General features: G+C 41.5%; 1 protein-coding gene and 1 long non-coding RNA gene across 5 annotated transcripts; one reads left to right on the forward strand and one right to left on the reverse strand.

Annotated features, from left to right (window-relative positions):
* The first annotated feature begins 2,070 nt into the window (after window positions 1-2,070).
* LOC125108624 (uncharacterized) lies at window positions 2,071-3,165 on the forward strand. The gene is made up of 2 exons (XR_007129969.1): window positions 2,071-2,382; window positions 2,425-3,165. It is a non-coding gene; the product is annotated as an uncharacterized LOC125108624 (long non-coding RNA).
* Window positions 3,166-13,426: 10,261 nt separating this feature from the next.
* On the reverse strand, window positions 13,427-19,763 carry SRSF7 (serine and arginine rich splicing factor 7). 4 transcript variants are annotated; one of them, XM_047744707.1, is made up of 8 exons: window positions 19,606-19,763; window positions 18,402-18,582; window positions 17,944-18,120; window positions 17,004-17,078; window positions 16,814-16,915; window positions 14,898-14,951; window positions 14,332-14,367; window positions 13,427-13,724 (listed from the first exon to the last, which is right to left on the reverse strand). In XM_047744707.1, the coding sequence occupies exons 1-8, from the start codon at window positions 19,631-19,633 to the stop codon at window positions 13,670-13,672; spliced, it is 708 nt and encodes a 235-aa protein (XP_047600663.1). In that variant the 5' UTR covers window positions 19,634-19,763; the 3' UTR covers window positions 13,427-13,669. The 4 variants fall into 4 exon arrangements, with proteins under 4 accessions (XP_047600663.1, XP_047600662.1, XP_047600665.1 ...); XM_047744706.1 differs by having other exon boundaries at window positions 16,805-16,915; XM_047744709.1 differs by lacking the exon at window positions 14,332-14,367.
* Window positions 19,764-19,832: the final 69 nt, after the last annotated feature.

A 19,832-nucleotide genomic window follows, 5' to 3' on the forward strand; every position in this document is an offset into this window, starting at 1 on the left:
AAGATATGTAGAATTGCACCACGACAGACCAAACCCTGAGTGCTAACTTTGCTAATGGCATTTATTACATGGGCAATCTAATTTCACTCAGCCTCTCGGCCTCTATTTTTCTCACCTGTGAGGCAAAGGGATTAGACTTGAAATATCTGGAAGGTAAAATCTATCTCTGCAGGGCTAGAATGAAAACTGGCCACTAGTCAAATTCTTTTTCCACAGACCCTCCCCGTGCCTGTGACAGAAAGACCTGACAAAGTGGACAACAAATGCTTAAGCCAGCCAGAGCACTGAGCAAAAGACACGGAGGGCCAGGAGCTGTGGTCCCGTTTCTCTTCCCGGTTGGGTCTGAGCAGGCAGTGGAAGGAGACTCTGGACTTTTTTTTTTTTTTTTTTTAAGATTTTATTTATTTGAGAGAGAGATCACAGAAGCAGAGGGGGAGGGAGAAGCAGGCTCCCCACCAAACAAGGGGCCCAATGCAGAGCTTGATCCCAAAACTTTGAGATCAAGACCCAAAGCCTAAGGCAGATGCTTCACCTACTGAGCCACCCAGGCGCCCCCCTTTGGACAATTCTTACACTGTAACAATCTTTCCAGGAGTCTCCTTAATGGCTTGTCTTCATTTTGATTCCCAGAAGTATGATTGAAGATATTATTTCATCTGACCCTTACAACCTGTAATGAGATAGCAAAAACCTCGTTAAAACAAGAGGTCAGCCCCTGGGGCAAATAATACATTATATGTTAATTAAAAAAACAAACCAAACAAACAAGAGGTCGGGGCATCTGGGTGGGTCAGTGGGTTAAAGCCTCTGCCTTCAGCTCGGATCATGATCTCAGGGTCCTAGAATGGAGGTCTGCATTGGGTTCCCTGCTCGGCGGGGAGCCTGCTTCTCCCTCTCCCTCTATTGTTACCCCTGCTTACTTGCTCTTTCTCTCAAATAAACCAAATCTTAAAAAACAAAACAAAAACAAGAGGTCAATAGCTGGAGAAAGTAATAGTGCCAGGAAGTGGCAGATCTAGAACACAAGCTCTTCAATAAGAAACCCAATGTTAAAAAAGAACAAAAACAGCCCAACATATGTTCCAGTGGCACTACACTCCAAAAAAAGTCCTCAGTTTTTCCTTTTAGAGGGAAAAATCTAACATCGATAACATACAATATTGATAAGTGAAGAATTTTTACTCCATCACCATTAGCAGCAATGTATCTAAGAACGTTTTTGGAGGGAAATTGGCAGAATCTATCAATATTGGCAAACTTGCAAAACTCATGATGTAGCAATTCTTCTTTTAGAAATCTTTACTATGGGGTGCCTGGGTGGCTCAGTTGTTAAGTGTCTGCCTTTGGTTCAGGTCATGATCCCAGGGTCCTGGGATTAAGCCCCACATTGGGCTCTCTGCTCAGCGGGAAGCCTGCTTCTCCCTTTCCCTCTCCCACTCCCCCTGTTTGTGTTCCCTCTCTGTCAAAAAAAAAAAAAAAAAAAAAAAAAAAAATCTTTTCTATGGAAATACTAGTATGCACAAATCTGTAAACACAAACACTGAGACAAGGGTGTTCATTGCAATCTAACTGGCAATAATGAAAAACTGAAAACTACCTAGCACCATCAATACAAGAATGGATAAATGATAATCCATACAATGGAATACTATTAAAAGACCATTAAAAGAGGTAAGATCAAATTACACACTATCCTGCTTTTGTAAAATAAAACAAAAATTTACAAATATTTGTAAAGTCTAGAAGGGCTAATTAAGTTAATAATTGTGTCCTCTGGCAATAGAATTTGTAGGGGAGATAAGGACTTTCACTTTACTTTACGGATAGTTTGAATTGCCAGATAAGCATCTTCCTTTTGCAATTAAAAGTTTAAGTCTGCAAAATGGTGGAGGGGGACACATTTTAATTTTTATTTTATTTTAAAGATTTTATTAATTTGACAAAGACAGACACAGCGAGAGAGGGAACAAAGCAGGGGGAGTGGGAGAGGTTGGGAGCCCGAGGCAGGGCTCCATCCCAGGACCCTGGGATCATGACCTCAGCTGAAGGTAGAGGCTTAACAATGGAGCCACCCAGGAGCCCAGGAAGATACATTCTAAAAAAAAAAGTATTTCCAACTTACAGAAAAGTTGCAACAATAGTACAAAAAATTTCCATACACCCCTCACTCAGAGATCCCATTCAAGTTTCACCACCTGTCTCAACATCTTTCCTGGCAGAAGGGTCCAAACCAGGAGCACAAACTGTATTTTAGTTTCTTGTTCTCTTGAACCGAGCACAATTCCTCAGTCCTCCCTTGCCTTGACCTTTACGATCTTCGTATTTTTGAGGACTGCAGGAAAGTTATTTTATACAGTGTGCCTCCACTGGGATCTGTCTGTGGTGCTTTTTCCCGGTCAGACTGGCATCATACATCTTTCAGAGGAGTATTGCTGAAACAATGCCGTTCTTCACGCTGCAGCCTTGGTAAACTTGGTAATGCCAAATTCTAGGTATGGCCCCTCACCGATGAGGTTAACTTTGTTCATCTGGGTAAGGTTGCCAGGTTTCTTCACTCTAAAGCTACCAATACATACTTTCGCCAAGAGACCTCAGAGATGGAATATTAAGCTGACTGCAACCTATCTACTAGTTTAATTAATTGTTCAATGCAGGGCTATCACATTCTAGATGCCAGAAATCATTCAGGAAACCCTAGAGAAGAAAGAAAAAGAGTATTTTCTTACTCACAAGGAAACATAACTACAAATTAGTTCCCAATTTAGTGGCTTCCAAGTTTGAGATTACATTTATTACCCACGTACATTTGACCCCTAAGGAATGCAAGGGTTCAGGGCATCACCCCCATGCAGTCAAAAATCCACGTATAACTTTTGACTCCCCCAAAACTTAACGACTAATAGCCCACTGTTGACCAAAAGCCTTACCAATAACATACGAATAGTTCATTAACACATATTGTGCATGTGACATGTATTACATATTGTATTCTTACAATAAAATAACCTAGAGAAAAGAAAATGTTATTCAGAGAATCATAAGAGAAAAATACATACACAGTACTGGAGTGTAAAAAACCCACATATATGTGGACCTGTGCAGTTCAAACCAATGTGTTCAAAGTTCAACTATTTTGTTTTCCTCTGCTCTAAAGAATTATCTCTAGGGGTGTCTTCGGCTCGGGTCATGATCCCAGGGTCCTGGGATCGAGCCCCGCATCGGGCTCTCTGCTCAGCGGGGAGCCTGCTTCCTCCTCTCTCTCTCTCTGCCTGCCTCTTTGCCTACTTGTGATCGCTGTCAAATAAATAAATAAAATATTAAAAAAAAAAAGAATTATCTCTAAAAATATATAAAATAGAGACGTTTTGGTGGCTCAGTCTGTTAAGCACCTGCTTTCAGTTCAGGTCGTCATCCCAGAGTCCTGGGATCGAGCCCCACATTGGGCTCCCTGCTCAGCAGGGAGTCTGCTTCTCCCTTTCCCTCTGCTGCTCCCCCTGCTTGTGCTCTCTGTCAAATGAAGAAAATCTTTAAAAATAGATAATTACAAAGAAAAAATAAAGTAACATATTCCACTCATTAATAAATAACAATACATAAATTAAAAATAAAGAGGGCACCTGGGTGGCTCAGCCAGTAATGCATCTGACTCTCCATTTCAGCTCAGGTCATGATCTCAGGATCGTGGGATCAAGCCCCACATCAGGCTCCTCACTTAGGACGAAGTCTGCTTATCCCTTTCCTGCTCCTCCCTCAATGTGCATGTGCTCTCTAAGTAAATAAATAAATCTTAAACAAACACAAATAAGTAAATAAAGAGTTACTTAGCCCCAGTTAGGATATGCACCTTTAGAATAGCTGGAGGAAGATACTGGTAATTGTGCTTATGAAAGACAATAAAAAGTCTACGTTTAGCAACAAATCTGATGAGTAAAATTTTAGAAAAACTGATCTTTTGTGGTAGTGACCAAACTATCACTTTTAATAAAAAACAGACATAAGGGGCGCCTGGGTGGCTCAGTGGGTTAAGCTGCTGCCTTCGGCTCAGGTCATGATCCCAGGTCCTGGGTTCGAGCCCCACATCGGGCTTTCTGCTCGGCGGGAAGCCTGCTTCCTCCTCTCTCTCTGCCTGCCTCTCTGCTTACTTGTGATTTCTGTCAAATAAATAAAATAAAAATCTTAAAAAAAAAACAAAACAAAACAAAAACAGACATAAAAGAGAACTTTGATTTGCCTGAGAAAAGACCTTCTGTATACATGACACTACGTGTAGTGTATGACAACATGTGAGCTTCTATCATTTTATGACGAACTCACTGAAGAAACAAAACTTACAGTCTAATACCGAACACTTTTAGTTCATAAGAGATGGGGAAAACAAACATGGTATCAGTATGAAAAGCACCACACAAGCACAGATTTATTAAAGCCTTGTTGAAAATGCAAATATCCACTAAAATGCAACACAACCTACCCCACCCCACAAGAGTAAGACTCTAGGCCTCCAGGAGTCCATGCCTTCTCTACCATACACCGCCCCCTCCCCACAACCAGACTACTGCTATTATTCTGAGTTCTGACCCTTCACAGTTAAGCCTATCTCTGATTTTAGTTCAATCATCCATGGATTCCTGTTTCAAATTCTTAGAACGGGGGCATCTGGGTGGCTCAGTGGTTAAAGCCTCTGCCTTCGGCTCAGATCATGATCTCAGGTCCTGGGATCGAGTCCCACATCGGGCTCTCTGCTCAGCGGGGAGCCTGCTTCCTCCTCCCTCTCTGCCTACTTGTGATCTCTGTCAAATAAATAAATAAAATCTTTAAAAAAAAAAATTCTTAGAATGTAAGTTCTTATCATTAGCTGTGGGATTTCCATTTTCCAATTCCCAAACATTTTGCCTAACCAGTAAGATAGAATACTGAACAACTGCACAAATGCCTGTGTAAAGACTAAAACAAGATGGCATACTGCAGAAGTCGAACAGCTGTGCCTGTTAGGTAACCAGTGACCGACCAATCTCGAAGGACTAAAGGAAGTTAGTGTCAGTTAATACAGGGATGGTTTGTGAAAAGTAGCACATGGAAAAAATACAGAACTACCAGCAGAAGACAGAAGGGAAACTTGGCGTGTACCTGTTCCCTAGCCAGTTCCCGTTATCAGTCCTAACCATTTTAAACAACTGGATCACCAGTTTGCAGTGGGCTATGTAGACAGTTTTGGTAGGAATACAATCCTTTTCCAAGTGAGGCATTTATCTAAGTTTCAACTTCTCCAATTACTCAAATCATAATTCAAGTCTCAGATGCTTTGGGTGGCACTTCCAGCTATAGCCAAGGGAAGGAGGTCAGCAAATCCTCTGCTCAAAAAAGCAACTATAGGGGTACCTGGGTGGCTCAGTGGGTTAAGCCTCTGCCTTCGGCTCAGGTCATGATCCCGGGGTCCTGGGATCGAGCCCCGCATCGGGCTCTCTGCTCAGCAGGGAACCTGCTTCCTCCTCTCTCTCTGCCTGCCTCTCTGCCTACTTGTGATCTCTCTGTGAAGTAAATAAATTATAAAAAAAAAAAAAAAAAAAAAAAAAAGGCAACTATAACGCTGAAAAAAAAAATTGACCAAACAACTTTGCTGCTCTAGAAACTGGCCAAAAGCATACAACAATCTGAGATGTGTTTATGTTTGGAAAACTTTGTATAGGAACAGTGGGAGACTATGGCATTCTAGCCTAGAGCTGCTCCCACTCCCCTCCTCCCCCAACTCAGTGACTGAGAAGGTTCTGCTGGGGTAAAACAGAACATGTGGCCCGGTGGGTTGCTGTGGTTAAAGGGGGTGTTTACTCAATTTGGAGCAGCAGGTAATACCAATACCCAAGTTTTTTTGTTTTTTAAGATTTATTTAACAGAGAGATAGATCACAAGCAGGCAGAGAGAGAGGGGGAAGCAGACTCTCCGCTGAGCAGAGCCCGACATGGGGCTCCATCCCAGGACCCTGAGACCATGACCTGAGCTGAAGGCAGAGGCTTAACCCAATGAGCCACCCAGGTGCCCCAATACCCAACAGTTTTATCAGTAAACTCATTGCTATGCAAACAGGGACAGCTGATGGCTCTGCTAGCCTGACGATGCAATTTGGTTGGAAAATGCAGACTTATGGATAATCAGAGGCTGCACACGTGCGTAGCAGAGACCAGAGTCCAAGCTATATACTCCTGGCCAACTCTGAGGCTACATGCATGTGCACAGGAAATTAAACGGGGTTCAGCAAAAAGTAAACGCCAGGACAGACTTGAAAACTGCCCAAACACTGAATTCACTCCCCATCTAAAACAGATCCATCAGCAAAGGGGAGAAATCTGACTGACTGGGGTGTCTGAGCACAACCTCTGTCTATCAACTGGCCAACCACTAAGCTATGCAGACACAGGGCAACCCCCTAGAAAGCTAAGCTTAAAAATAAACTCAAGAATGTTCTTAAAAATAACCAAAAAGTTTAACAGAGATAGGTTATAAAAAAGGACCAAGTGAAAATTATAGGGTTGAAATGTACAGTAACAAATGAGAAGTTCACTAGAGAAGCTAAGAAATAGATAGAAGATGACAAGAGAAAAAATAAGTGTGGAAGATAATCAATAGAATTACCAAACTGAGGGGCGTGTGGGTGGCTCAGTGGGTTAAAGCCTCTGCCTTCGGCTCAGGTCATGATCCCAGGGTCCTGGGATCGAGCTCCGCATCAGGCTCTCTGCTCAGCGGGGAGCCTGCTTCCCTTCCTCTCTCTCTGCCTGCCTCTCTGCCTGCTTGTGATCTCTGTCTGTCAAATAAATAAATAAAATCTTTAAAAAAAAATTATCAATCTGAAAAATAGGAAAGAGACTGAACAGGACAGGGACGCCTGGGTGGCTCAGTCGGTTAAGCATCTGCCTTTGGCTCAGGTCATGATCCCAGGGTCCTGGGATCAAGCCCCACATTGGATGGACTCCCTGTCCAGTAGGAAGCCTGCATTCCATCTCCTAATCCTCCTGCTTGTGTTCCTGCTCTCGCTGTTTCTCTGTCAAATAAATAAAATCTTAAAAAAAAAAAGAAAAAGAAATACGTGAAAAAAATAAAACAAGAAATATTTACAGAGACAAAGATATTTTTATAATAAAAGCATCATCACACCAGAAAGATATAATTATAAATGTATGTATGCAGCTAGAAGAGCCGTAGATGCTTTGAAGCAGTAATTGTGACTAATGGCCATGCCTGGAGTTGCCTTAGTATTGGGTAAAACGAACAATTCTAATAAATACGGCTTCAAATTTCCTGAACAGAACGTTAACTTTCTTTTAGATGAATGATTCTCTGAGCACACTGACCTCTGCTAGTTATGTATTTATATAAACTAAAATGCAGTTTCTACCATTTTCATAGAAAGGTTACATTCCAGCATAAGGTCATTTACTCAGAGAAACATAAAGGATACACAGGATACTATTCAAACCTTCCTTTCAATCACATGAGTATTGCAAACTTTCTTATAATAATAGCAGCAGTAAGTCAAGCCAATCTGTCCAGTAACTAGTGAACTAGAAGGGGGCCATCATTAGCCCCAATAGCAATAGTTTCCTATTCTGATTATATATTAGAATCACCAAGGAAGGTTTTTAGAATATTAATGCTCAGCCATCACCATCCTCAGCAATTCTTGATTTCACTGGAATGTTTCTAAGGCTTCTGGGTGATCCTAATATGTAAGTAGGGGTGAGAACCACCGCCCTAGAGTAAAAGCTTTCACTCATATTTAAGCGCATAAATGTTTAGCTAGAATTTGCCCCCTGGCTTCATGAAGCATTTCCTCAAGAATGAGTCACAGAGAAACAATCTTCCTGGACCAGAAGTATGTCTTGGTAAGGCTGCTGCAACCTTACCAATAATGGCACCTAAGATCTTCAGAAATAATTATATGGAAGACTGTGAACAGTTGAAGATAAATGTCTAAACTAGGAGTGGCACTTTCTGTAAATGGTTTTGTGACTTACAATCTGTCACAATTACTCAACTCTTGCCACTTTAACACAGAAAAAGTTAAAAGACGACAGGTAAACAAACGAGCCTTGGCTGCATTCCAATAAAACTTTATGGATGCTGCAATTTGAATTTTACATAATTTTCATGTCATTAAGTATTATTACACTTTTAATTTTTTCAGCTACATAAAAATGTAGAAACTATCTTAGCTCATTAGCTGTATGAAAACAGCAGCAGGCCAGATCTGGCCCGTCGGCTGTAATTTCCTAAATCCTGATCTAAATAAACAGCCTGTACTCTGAAAGAATATAAACATTAAAGCATAGTATAGCCTCCTTAGTTTAAGAAAGCAGTACATTGTTCTTATAGGAGCCCAGGAACTCTGGTGATGGTCGTTTTGACAATAACCAAGATAAACTAGCCCATCTACCTTTACCTCTGCCATATATATATATACACATATATTTTTTAAAGATTTTATTTATTTGACAGAGATCACAAGTAGGCAGAGAGGCAGGCAGAGGGGGCGGGGGGGGAAGCAGGCTCCTGCCGAGCAGAGAGCCCGATGTGGGGCTCGATCCCAGGACCCTGGGATCATGACCTGAGCTGAAGGCAGATGCTTTAACCTACTGAGCCACCCAGGTGCCCCTCTGCCATATATATTTTCTTTACAGCCAGGTTTTTTATTCTTGGCATTGAATAGATTCATTTTCAAGAATCCAGATTTCTTGATATGTTACAATCCAAAATAAAAACGAACAGGGTCTTCCTATAGGATCACATTCAGGCTCCTGCAAGCTTTGGTTACCGAGAACCACCCTAGGAATCTGCAGAATTGGTCAGGATTACAGCAGGTAACCTTAGGCAGCTGACAGTCATATGAAATGGCTGCTGTTGGTCCAGTGACATTACATTTCTTACATGGGATAGGCGATTCACCTGGGCTCACCAGCTCTTGGGAGTGGCAGGTAAGTCTCCACCCTTCTCTGCAGAGAACTTGCTGCACAGAAATTTTCCACACCCTTTCTGAGCGTACTCTTGTTGGAGCTTATACCCAAATGAGAAAAAAACCTTCCCTAAAGTTGCAGAGTGGAGCTGGACATTGTAAACAGCGGCCTATGGATCCAGATCCTCTGTAGGCAGATCCAGACAGGAGTCAGAGTCAGTCTTAGAGGCGGCTAAAAGGAAACGTGAACGTTTAACTGAAATGGTGATTATAAAGGTCTCAGACAAGAGAGGAGGTTCCAATTTTATATGCTTGGTTTAACAGATTAGAATTCATTCATTCATCCATTAACTAACTTTTCCTTCATCAAATATTTAAGTACCAGGCAATGAGGAAATGAGTAAGGCCTGGTACATGCTGTCGCAATTAGACTTTTGGCAGCATACCTGCAGAGAAGTAAATAGGCAATTACCGTGTGAACAGGAATCCGACTGTAGAAGCTCATGGTGTTGAGAGAAAGGGAATGTAAACCAAGCTTTTGAATATGTGCAAACTTTCCAGAAGAGGAGAAAAATATGCATTTTGGCACAATTAAAACAAAAAACAAGAACTATGCTGAGACACCATTACCATTTCCCAACACAAGATTGGTAAAATTAACAAATGACAGCCCACCATGTGGTTACACAAAGTATACTATGTAGGCAATCCTACAGAGAAACAGACTCTAACATACCTAGTCACCAGGGCAAACAATACCTAGCAAAAATATAAATGCACATATCCTTTGACCCAGCAACTGAACTTCTAGGGATTATCCAAGATATGCAGGGTTACATGCAATGTATTGTACAAGGTGATTCACTCTGGCATTGTTACAGTAATTAGAACCAACCCTCGGGGCACCTGGCTGGCTCACTCGGTTAAGCTGCTGCCTTCTGCTCAGGTCACAATCCCGGAGTGCGGGGACATCAGGCTCCCTGCTAGGCGGGGAGTCTGCCTCTCCCTCTTGCCCGCTGCTCTACCTACTTACGCTCCCTGTCAAATAAAATAAATTAAAAAAAAAAAAAAAAGAGAGAGAGAGAGAGAAAGAACCCTCATATCAGGTGACAGGGAACTGATTCAATTCCTGCTACTCTTTGCCCAAAAGCACTCCATGGGAAAAAAGCAAGTCCTCTCCAAAGTGTACAAGATCCTGTATGATCTTTAGCCCTCTCCCTTCCTGTTCCAACTCTTCCCGTTCTCCCCTCTGTTCACTTCATAGTGGCCTCCTTACCCAACTTAAAACACTTCAGGGCCTTCACGCTTACTGTGCCCTCTGCCCAAAGCTGATGTACCTTATTCCCTCCCTGGCACAAATGTCACCATCAGAGGTCTCCCTTAGACCACCTTTACCCAACACAGAACAATACCCTCTCTCCCCCCCAGCTTCATGGTTGTGCATATACATTACCACCCACCTGTTTGTTGTCTCTCCAGAACTTAAGCTCCATGAAGACAGACCTTGTTCACCTGTTTTCCAAGGCTAGCAGTACCTGGCACATTGAAGGGGCACAAAAGTTAAGTGCATAAATGATGCAATGTCCAGGAAGTAAATAGTTCAACATAAAAAATGAGGAAGCACTATTTTTACCTACATGAAAAAACTCCAAAACCTTAAGTGAGAAAAACAAGGTATATCTATTTTATGTTAAAAGGAAAAAGAAAATACTATGTATACTTGCTCAGTCTATGTAATTGGTAACAGTGGTTACCTTTGGGGAGAGAACTGTGCTGAGTCAGGGGTAGGGAGCCTTCTTTCTGTATACACCTTGAATATGTATTACCTAGTCAAAAAATGAAATAAAATGGAGAAGTTGGGCCAGCGGCCTAAGGGAGAAGGAAAAAGCACTAGATCCTGAGAACTGGCCTTGAGGGTGTTTAACAGTTAATTGGCTACTGCATTCCACATGCTTGTTATCCTTCTATCCAGTATCTTTTCCTCATTGAGTCTGAAAAGAAAATAGCCAAGTTATTAGCAATGGTATAATCTACAATGGGTAGAATCATAGGTTGTATTTCATTTTTCCATATGGTTTTGTTTTAAAGGAGCAGTAAGGTGCTTTAATGACTAGAAAAGTAAAGGCTTTGAAATGGTATGTAGGATTCAAATGTTTCCTACCTCCTAATAGAATAATGTAAGTATTAGCAATCTTTCTGAACCCATTTCTTCTTCTGCGAGATGAGGTTAGCAGCACTGTTCTGTTGTGGGGATTGACAGAATGTCCTTTCGTATTTTTACTAGAATGGTAACAGGAAACCTATAAGGTGTGGAAAAAATAACCTGTCAGGCTTTAAAGCTGCCTACTGGTGCTTCCCTGCCACCCTCCCTTAAAATAGAACTTTAATACTACCGTACCATAAACCTAGGCATTTTCACCCCATTTTTTTGGCTTGTCACCGATATTCACCACCCTCCAAAAACTCCAAGACCATCCAGGCCCCTAGTATTTTACTTTGACCTTTACTTCATGTCTTTCCAGCTATGCAATTACATCTTCTAGGTTGTACAGCCCTCCCTTCCAAAAGCCTCCAAACAATGGTCGCTCAAGAAGAGCCAGATCTAATGAATTCTTCACTATTACTCTTCACTCTAACTGCTCTTTGCCGAACTGTTTTAGAGCTTCTACTTCCTCTTATTATCTTGGAAATCACTGTGCTCCTTTAGGCTTCAAGATAGGCTACACAAAGATGAGAATCACAATCCTACACCATCATTTATTCAACCAAGTCTCAAAGTGATGGTGTTTCCCAACTCCCTGATTTCCTTCACCTCAGGAGGGACATGGCAAGGTGGTAGGACCTTTGACTTGATACTTAGCCTAGCTCCAAGTCCAAAGGAAAACTACCACTGTGAAGTCAAAGGTATGCATTACCTACCTCTCAACACTCCTCTGTAGCTGAAAGGAAAAAGATTCTATGCCCAACGTCCTGTGTCTGGTATATTCAATTAGCTACCAAGTTGCCAGGCTTAAAATTTAGAAGGAATGAGCCTAGACTAGCACTTATCAAGTCAGTCACATAAATTTAGCATTCCTAATACCTGGAACTGTAAACAAAAGTACACTGCCTCCAAGTGTTATTTTAAGACATATACTAATCATAGAAATGGTTGCTGTCAAGCATGTAAAAGGTACTAGCCTAGACACCCAGCATTCCCTTTCCCATTAAGGGCAAAACTTTCTGTGCTTGTTTCTTAAACCCATTTTTGCCCCTACCCCTCCTCCATATCCTTTCCATCCTTTTGCACTAATCTCTAGGATGCTGCTAGTAATCCATCCCAAAGCTACAGGTGATTCCTACTCTTAGCTCAAAACTCCCACTTTCAAAAATTGATATCAGGATTGTTTGTTCTCTGCAGATTTATTAAGTGAACTTATCTTTATATGATACAGAACAATTAAAGCTGACCAAGTGCAACAAATAAACCTGCCAATTATACACAAAGCTTTATACCATTTTAATTCAGCCAAGTTGTCAAAATTCTGAAAACAAAGCATCCAATCTTTCAATGCACTAGTAATCAGACCAAATAAATTTGATGCAGACCAGTATTTCCTTTTTGCACCAATGCTAGTGAATACCTGGTAAAAGCTTGACCAAAAAACTCAAAATTAACTACTACTGCCCTACTAAAGATAAAAAGTCTCAATAAAAGAATCTACTGGCTATATTCTAAATCTACCAGATGCTACGAAAACAACTACATAAGGTATTACTAAATGCAGGTGAGATTTACAAAACTGCTTTAGTCTCATTAACATTTCTGATTGACATCTTTTTTTTTTTCCTGATTGACATCTTTAAATACTTTCACACCAGCCTGGCAAAATAAGATGTTGGTAGTCAGGAACTGAAAAACCTAGATTGGGAATTAACAGATCTCTGCTCAGAATAAGGCAATCCATTTCAAGAGATAGAGTGTTTGGACTGGAGAATTTTGCAAAGCTGGTTTACATGAAGATCTTTTGTCCCAAATTCAGACAATTCCTCAAACATGCAAAAGTTGTGGTATAAAATTAATGTTGAAAACAAAAAAACATTGGGTAGAACTTACTAAAATCAGGAGGTCTAATTTGACACCATCTCATCTAACAGCCTGAAAACCTCAGTTACTAAACTAAATGGCCTTCGGAATCAGTGGTCCCTCTAGGTTGACACACCGAGATTAGAGCTTGATTATCTAGTAACACCAACTCCAGTAGGTTAATGTAGGGACTTGTCAGGTACACTTATGCTATTAAGGGAGCTTGAATTCTTATCTTACCCAAAGCGCTAGGGGTAAAAAGGGATTTTCAAAGTGTATGCATACTACAGCTAATGATGTTCACGACTCAAGTAACACCATTAAACTTTGAAATGGAGATCTGTATGAATATGGTTAATATCAGGGTTTACCCCTGAAGCTTAACAAACTGAGTATTAATATTGAACACAAATCAAAAATCTAGTTAGAAACATTTTATTTAAATGTGCCAAATAAAAACCCACATTTTCAGACCATAGGATGTTAATACATTCAACAAAAATTTATATTATCTTACTGCTGTGAAATTTACAGAGTAATAATCCAAATCCATTTTGATTAGATTGTTGAAATACCCTTCCTAGGTTACACTTTTGACACCACAAATCCCTTATAATAATGTAAACAAAATAACTTTTCCCTAAAAGGTGAACTTGAGAACTTCAGTCCACTCTTTCAGGACTTGCACTTCTTCGCGGACTTCCTGATGGGGAACGACTAAAAAGAAAAACATTAAGTTCGGCACTGATTAGTATTTACTGAAATTTACTCTTCTCATGTACATGTTAGGGCAAAACTCAATTTCAATAAACTCAAAGGTGGCCAAGGGCACTATATAGCAGAAAACGGAAAACCGAAAGATTTACATACAAATCCTTTGTCCCTGTTTAAGATTAGGCTTAAGAGCCTCCTTGCTACAATTGTAATTTGAACTCTGGGAGTTAAGTAGCAACTAATTAACAAGATAGTATTTTAGCTGTAAGATTTCAATATAAATATTTTTCCTTCCTGTGGGTACTTCATATACCTATCATCCCATGTGGAGGAAAAAGAAGGTTTCTTAACATGAAGTTATACAGTTAAAGGTTCACAGCACTAAACATCTTAATAATCATCCTAACATTTCATGACTAAATATCCATCAAAAATACAAGCTAAAGTTGAAGTGGGAAAGCAATCACCTAAGAAACTTAGTATCTAGTAATATATATAGCACCAATTCTCCAAAGAGCTCAAAGCCTGCAAAAGTTAAGCAGTAAGCAAAACAAATTCCGCAGAGGCCACACTTGACAGTTAAGATTTGGCAACAAATTATTTAGCTTACCTTCTTTTTGGAGATGGAGATCTGGACTTTGATCGGCTGTCAAAACATGAGAAATGCTATTAAGAAAAAGTACTAACCCATCCCTTTCTTATAATCACAGTATCATGAAATGAACCCCCAAGTTGCCCTGAGCTTAAAATTAAAAGGTCAGGCTGTATAGTTAAACTGAAAAAGAATGTACCAGTTTTGCAAACAGAAGCCAATCTTGCAATAACGGTTCATAAAATGAGCGAACTGCTTCACTGTATCACAATTAATCTTTACATTCTGCTTTAAGCACAATTATCTCAGAATGCTTCTCCATGTGCCCATCAGTTCTAACAAGGCCTCTTCATGTAACCCCAGAAGCCAGAAACTTCCTCACTATAGCTTGACATTTCCTTGTCCAGGAAGTCAGTCACAATAGGCCGTAAGTGCAGTTCTAAAGTTCAGTTTGTTAGTAAGGTACTGTGTCCCACCAATACCTAGGCTTAAAGTTAACATCTGAAATTTCAACAAAACACTTTGAACTCTTTGGATATTGGTGCCATATAACTAGAAGAGCATTAATCAGATTTTTACCCTACCTGCTTCTTGGTCGTGAAAGAGACCTGGATCTTGATCTTGACCTCGACCGTGATCTTAATAAAAAGAGTAACAAATTATACCCATTAGTTCATAGGAACGATCTTTAAACACTACTGAGCACTTTATGAGGTAAACTAAGAATAGAGAAACTAAAATTAAGACACAGGGCACTTGGCTGATGCAGTGGGCTGGGTATGCGACTCAATCTCAGGGGTTGGGAGAGCCCAAGCTGGGTGTAAAGGTTACCTTATGTGTTTTGTTTTGTTTTTAACGAGGTATTAAAAAAAATAAAACCAAGCAAGACACAACTCTTTCCTTATATCAGCCTAAGACTAGACAAGTAACACTTTCAATAAGCTCTGATATCAAAATAAAGAACCACCACTTCAAATATTTGGTTCTATCATACTCAGTGAGCTGGGCTGATTATCACAGTTCCTGTACAAAGGTACATTTCTTACAGAGTATACAGTATCAAAGAGAAATTAAAAATGGGTTTTCAGGGACGCCTGGGTGGCTCAGTTGGTTAAGCAGCCGCCTTTGGCTCAGGTCATGATCCCAGCGTCCTGGGATTGAGTCCTGCATCGGGCTCCTTGCTCAGCAGGGAGCCTGCTTCTCCCTCTGCCTCTGCCTGCCATTCTGTCTGCCTGCACTCGCTCTCTCTCCCTCTCTCTCTGACAAATAAATAAAATCTTTAAAAAAAAAAGAAATGGGTTTTCATTTAAGAGTTTGGTTTAATTCTATCTTGAAAGAAACAAACCAACATCAAACAGACCCCTAAATAGAGACTCCAATTCTTCTGATGATAAGCTCAGTATAAAGTCATAACTGGTTCTTAAGACTTATCCTTAGATCATCAAGCTTTCATGGCTCAGGACCGCCAATTTGTCAAACAAACTAAATCTGGCTCTAAAATACACACATTGGGGTCCTGCAATCAAATTAAGCACATTTATGAGTCTACAGTTTTCTCAAGAGAACTAAAAGTTCATAACGCCTACATTTAAAGATTTTGTGCTATTACTTAACAGTTAACTCCCAGTGGCATTCCCTACTAGTGACTCAACTGTAGTATGGTCCACTTCTCATTTTCTAGAATCTTACCCACTTCTATCACCTTTAAAGGACTTCCACAAATGGAATAAAAACAAAACTAATGTTCTTAGTTTGCTTTTTTTCAACTTCTTACATTTCGGTCTAAGTCTCTGGTTAAAAACAGGCCACATCTGCTCACATGTATACTACTAAACAACTTCCCATGGTCTCAAATTCACCCCCCATCACTCCAAGAAGAAGAAAATTTATGTTTCAACTGCTTCTAAGTCTCCTCCCCATTCTATTGGGCCTCCTTATCAGAGATCACCTTTGAGAGGTAGCATCATTTACCTAGACAGACATAATCTGACTCTAGAGTTCAGCAACGTATCTACCCAGAGTGCTCACTGAAGGACTTGAGTATTTGTGCTCTGGACCATCCTCTACCATGACCTCTCCAACAACCCTTTAAAAATCTGATTGGGGGGGGGGGCGCCTGGGTGGCTCAGTGGGTTAAGCCGCTGCCTTTGGCTCAGGTCATGATCTCAGAGTCCTGGGATCGAGCCCCACATCCGGCTCTCTGCTCAGCAGGGAGCCTGCTTCCTCCTCTCTCTCTGCCTGCCTCTCTGCCTGCTTGTGATCTGTCAAATAAATAAATAAAATCTTAAAAAAAAAAAATCTGATTGGGCTTTTATCTGTACAATTACGGTAATATCAATTTACAGGTCATATATAAATCCAACTTTTAGGTCTCAAAATATCTTCTGAAGCAATCCATTTCATTAGGTCTTTAAGACACTCATTGTCTTAAAGTTCAGTCATTAAGACGTGACAATCCGAATACAAATAAGGGAAAAAAAATGTTACATACTGGAAATACCTCGATCCTTTTATAGAACCAGACCTAGATCGTCTGAGTGAAGCTGATCTTGATCTACGAAGAGACACAGATCTTGATCGTCGTGGAGATGCTGATCTTGACCTAAAAAATAAATCAAAGTTTATTAAGTCTTATGTCCAATTAAAATTTCTTCATTTGGTAAAACTTAAATTAAGTAATTTTTCCTCACCTCCTTCCCCTGCTCCTGCTTCGTGAGCGAGAGTATCGCCTACCTCTGGATCTCGAATGTGATCTAGACCGTGACCTAATTTTTAAGTTAGAAAATAACAAAATGTTAGATGGTAACTCGTTTTTAGAGTTTGTGTGCCTCTGCTGAAACCAAATCTCAAAACTATTTAAATTTAGGTCTCATTTGGAAATAAACTCTGGGCCTATTAGTTTTTTTTTTTTTTTTACTACCTAAAAAAAGATTTGTTAAAAGCTGAATTACATTTTAGAATTACATAATATAAAACACTGTAATTTGTATTTAAAATAAACCTTGCAAGTTTGCAGGTCGACCCTCTTTGGCCCATGGTCTAGTAGATCTAGACGATCTAGAAGTATCTATAGCCGATCGCTGCATCTAGATGTTTTCTTCAATCTAACGACGATCAAACTGACAGCCAAATGAGCCAGGTGAGGCTTGATTGACGCAAGAAGATTTTTCTAGTTGGGAATGTGGTCAATCTGGTGTTCCTCTTTCTAAACCGGAGGGGGCCCCAATGTAAGCCAAATTTACTGTTACGGCGATCACCGTCTCAAATTTTCTGCCCTTTAAAGAATAAGGTGAAGCTAGGTGTAGATGACTCGAGGGGATCTGGCCTCTTATGCTGATCACCTCAAGGTCTAGGAGGATCTTAATTGTCGGATTTGCAAGGCGCCTCAGCATGATATCATAAGGCTCGTGACATTCTGAATCAAGGCGACTGACTCAAACGAAGAAACCTGAAAGGTTTTGACCAGGTTGATTATTAATATATTAACATTTGTTTAATTAAACAAAAATTGTAAAATACACCTGTACAATTAACATTCAAGTTTATAGAAAAATACTAGTTTGTGCCTTGCTAATAAAAAAATTACTCGATTAACTAGTATACCAACCATTCCTCTATTAAAATAAATACCTGCTTCGCCGCCGGCGGCTATAACGATGACAATCATAAGCATAATGTCCCTTTTCGCCACACTCATAGCATCTATCATTGGGATCAAAGGGACGTCGGGCGGGTGGTCTATCAAAACGAGATCTCCGAGGCATGCCTGTTGATAATTCAACTCTCACTCGGGAACCACAAATCACCCTATAAAAGAAATCAACAAAATTCTAATGCTAAAGAATACACATCACTTCTAGATTTAGAACTTTCCAACCACTCTTATCCTTCACAGACTTTGGCTATCTTTATACACCCTTCCAACTCCACCTCTGTGCCCCCTTCATATATCTTAAAAACATACTGAATCATGATTAGCTGCTGAGTCTTCTCCAGACTAGAGAATCCAAGCTTATCACCTACCTAGCTCAATACCCAGACCAGAGGAATATTCTAATAAACATCAATTTCATAACCATCTTACTTACTTCCCATCCAGGCCTCTCACCGCATCTTCTGCATCTCTAGGATCTTCAAATTCCACAAAGGCAAATCCTGGAGGATTTCTCGCAATCCACACAGTTCTTAAGGGACCATAATAACTGAAAGCCCTTTCTAACTCTCCTTTGCCGGCACCGGTTCCCAGATTACCAACATACACCTTGGTTTCTGTTTAAAAACGCAAATAGAACAATGCATGTTATGCAAAATTTTGCCTAAGCTTGAGTGAATCCTGGGCCCCAAATAGGCCAGCCTTAAGACTGTGGAAAGCTCGTTTAACGCTTTATCAAAGATTTAATTTAGCCTTAAAACCAGCAAACCCCACTATACTTTGAAAAGCTAGGCGTATGACAAAGATCTTTACATTCTAATAGGGAAATAACCTCCAAAACAGAAGCACAGACACGTGGTAGGATATTCCGAGGCGTGGGGCGGGCTCCGCCCCGGCCCCGCCCCCGAGTCCCGGCAGCCCCGGGCGCGCGGGGAGCGCGCGGGCCGGCAGCGTCGGCAGCGGGCGGGCCCGGCAGGGGCCGGACCGGGAGAGCGGGGCTGCGCCGGCTCTCATCCTCCGCGGCAACCGCCCCAGGCGCAGGCTCGCCCAGACTCCAGCTCCCCGCCCCAGGGCCATAAACCGCGCTCGAAAAAGCTAAAAGAGAAAAGAAACCAGCCGCCAGACGAAAAGATTAGGTCTCCCTTCCCACTCCTCAATTCGACCGATTGTCTGACAAGAATGCGCAGCTCGAAGCTGCCACACTTTTTGTTCAGTCTCAAATTCACCCGATTTTACGGCTGCAACCAGATCTGTCTGCTAAAGTGGCGGGAAAGCACCAAGGAAATGCGCCACCACGGTCGTCAATGTGCGCAAAATGGCAGCCGAGAGCGGGGGGGTGGGGGGGCAGGCGGGCGGCTCGAAGAAGGACAACCGGGAAACGGGATCGTCCGCCTGCCTCGAGCTGTGGTGGGAGATGAAATCGCCCAAGAATGAATACGGAACGCACCACAGACCTGCACCCGCCATCCCCCGGCTGACTTCCATACCCCGCCCCCGCGGCCTCCGGCTTCGTATGGTGTGCGCCGAAGCCGCCATTACGCACGCGGAATAACCGTCTCCCAACCGCCGCGCCAACCCCACGGCCTCGCAATACTCACTACGTCCACAGCAACGTCCCTTACCGGGCCCTGGCCTCTTACCTCCTCCATACCGTCCGTAACGCGACATGATGACGGGCCCGCGAGCTCGGCTCTTTCAGCTCGCAGTGCCCAGGGAGCTAGGAATACAAAAGCTGCGAAACCCCCGTCAGTGGCCAACGGTCCCGGCGGCACTACGAGGAAGAGTCTGGGTTCGCGTTTATATACGCGGCGGCTGCGTCTCTCTGCGCATGCGTTATTTCTACGTTCTGCGCGGCACAAAGGATCTG

Source organism: Lutra lutra, chromosome 9 (genome assembly GCF_902655055.1).
Source record: "Lutra lutra chromosome 9, mLutLut1.2, whole genome shotgun sequence".
NCBI classification, from domain to species: domain Eukaryota; kingdom Metazoa; phylum Chordata; class Mammalia; order Carnivora; family Mustelidae; genus Lutra; species Lutra lutra.

Bases quoted from the DNA above. Each gene is read 5' to 3' on its own strand.
- SRSF7 (XM_047744706.1), bottom strand. From the start codon at position 19,633: ATGTCGCGTTACGGACGGTATGGAGGAG. The intron at 17,079-17,943 runs GTATTTATTTTA...CTTAAAAATTAG, and splicing joins AGCCGCCGGCGGCGAAGCAG to GTCACGGTCTAGATCACATT. The intron at 14,368-14,897 runs GTAGGGTAAAAA...ATGTTTTGACAG, and splicing joins CTTTCACGACCAAGAAGCAG to CCGATCAAAGTCCAGATCTC.